At 35.5% G+C, this 1,373-nt stretch overlaps 1 protein-coding gene across 1 annotated transcript; it reads left to right on the plus strand.

Annotated features, from left to right (window-relative positions):
- Positions 1–630: 630 nt before the first annotated feature.
- Positions 631–1,341, plus strand: LOC123178208 (uncharacterized; the record flags this gene model as incomplete). The annotated part of the gene is made up of 2 exons (XM_044591412.1): positions 631–801; positions 894–1,341. Coding segments are annotated over 2 exons (327 nt in total), but the record flags the coding sequence as incomplete, so codon positions are not given.
- Between the last annotated feature and the right edge of the window lie 32 nt (positions 1,342–1,373).

Consider the following 1,373-nt stretch of genomic DNA (forward strand, 5'->3'; position numbering starts at 1 on the left):
AAAAAAAAAAAGAAAATGATGAAAATGTCAAAAAAAATAAAAGAAAATAAGTTTCCCATGTGATATGTGGTCTAATTGTTGGGAAAATTTGCAAATGTGAATTTCGACTTTATTTGCAAAATCTCTCTAGAATTTAGTAAAATGGGCATAACTTTTGCATACTAACTCGGATGAAAAAGTTTTTTATATGAAAAATCATCTACTCGAAAAGTTACATCCAAATTTAACAGGGGGAACCCCGTTAGACATTTTCAAAGAGATGAGTCACTACCATAATCATTAAGCAATGAAGACTGTCATTTCGCCAAATTCATGTAGCACCTGTAGGGTATTTTTGGATGGTGGCCGAAGCACAACCTACCAATTTTTTGCCCGACCAAAGTTTTGGTGTTTGCGGATGGTTGCCAATATTTTGTCATGCCAATGCCCCTTTGCCCACTCTAGTTCATTTTTCTTGCCAACGTTGGCCAACTCATTGGCTAGCAAAAGTTTGACCAGAATTTCGGCTTGCCAAATATTTCGATTTTATATATTTCCCTAAAAGAATAAATAAAATAAGTAAAGAATTAACCACCTCTGAAGGTCAATTTTCATATATTTGCTATTTATTTTATGTTAATATGTGATCAGTTTCTACCAGGAAGCCTACTCCGTGGTGCACAGCCTGAATTGATGGAAGATCTCATCCATTCTTTGAAGAATGGAGATGAAGGCAGGATACAAGCCTTATTGAGTGAAGTAGCAGACAAGTCAATGCCGATTGAAGATGAGGAAGTGGGGGAGTTACCTCACGAAGAAGAGGTAGCCAATATTCTGATATTCTCAATATGACTGGATTTACATAGTAAACACTGAACTAATGGTTAAGAATTTCTGAATTTCAATAGGGTGAGGAAAATCAAGAGTATATGGAAATTGCAGATAGATGGTTTGAGGGCCTCGTCTGCCAAGACATTCCAGTTACCAACGAAGTTTATGCGATTCATAATGTTGAATTTGATCGTCAGGTATTATATGCGCACACTTTAAATGTTCATTGGATGGCATAACTAACATGTCAGTTCATGTGTTGACTCGAAGTATGAGATAACAAGGACCTTCTGTATAGCCTAGTTTGCCAAATATAATTTGAATAAAATGCTAAAACCTTTTTTAGAAGATATATAACTGAAGTATCAGAAGTGAGATTCTGGGTCACTGCGGATTTTTTGGGGAAACTGGATCTGCTGAGTCTACCAACAGTTAGTCTCTCTAGGAATAAGATCCTATTATTAGGAAGGTTCATATTAGTTATGATTTTATTCTAGTGGTAGAAGCCAACCTCTATAAAAAGTGATGAGTCACTACCATAATCATTAAGCAATGAAGATTAT

This window comes from Triticum aestivum, unplaced genomic scaffold, assembly GCF_018294505.1.
Source record: "Triticum aestivum cultivar Chinese Spring unplaced genomic scaffold, IWGSC CS RefSeq v2.1 scaffold83464, whole genome shotgun sequence".
NCBI classification, from domain to species: domain Eukaryota; kingdom Viridiplantae; phylum Streptophyta; class Magnoliopsida; order Poales; family Poaceae; genus Triticum; species Triticum aestivum.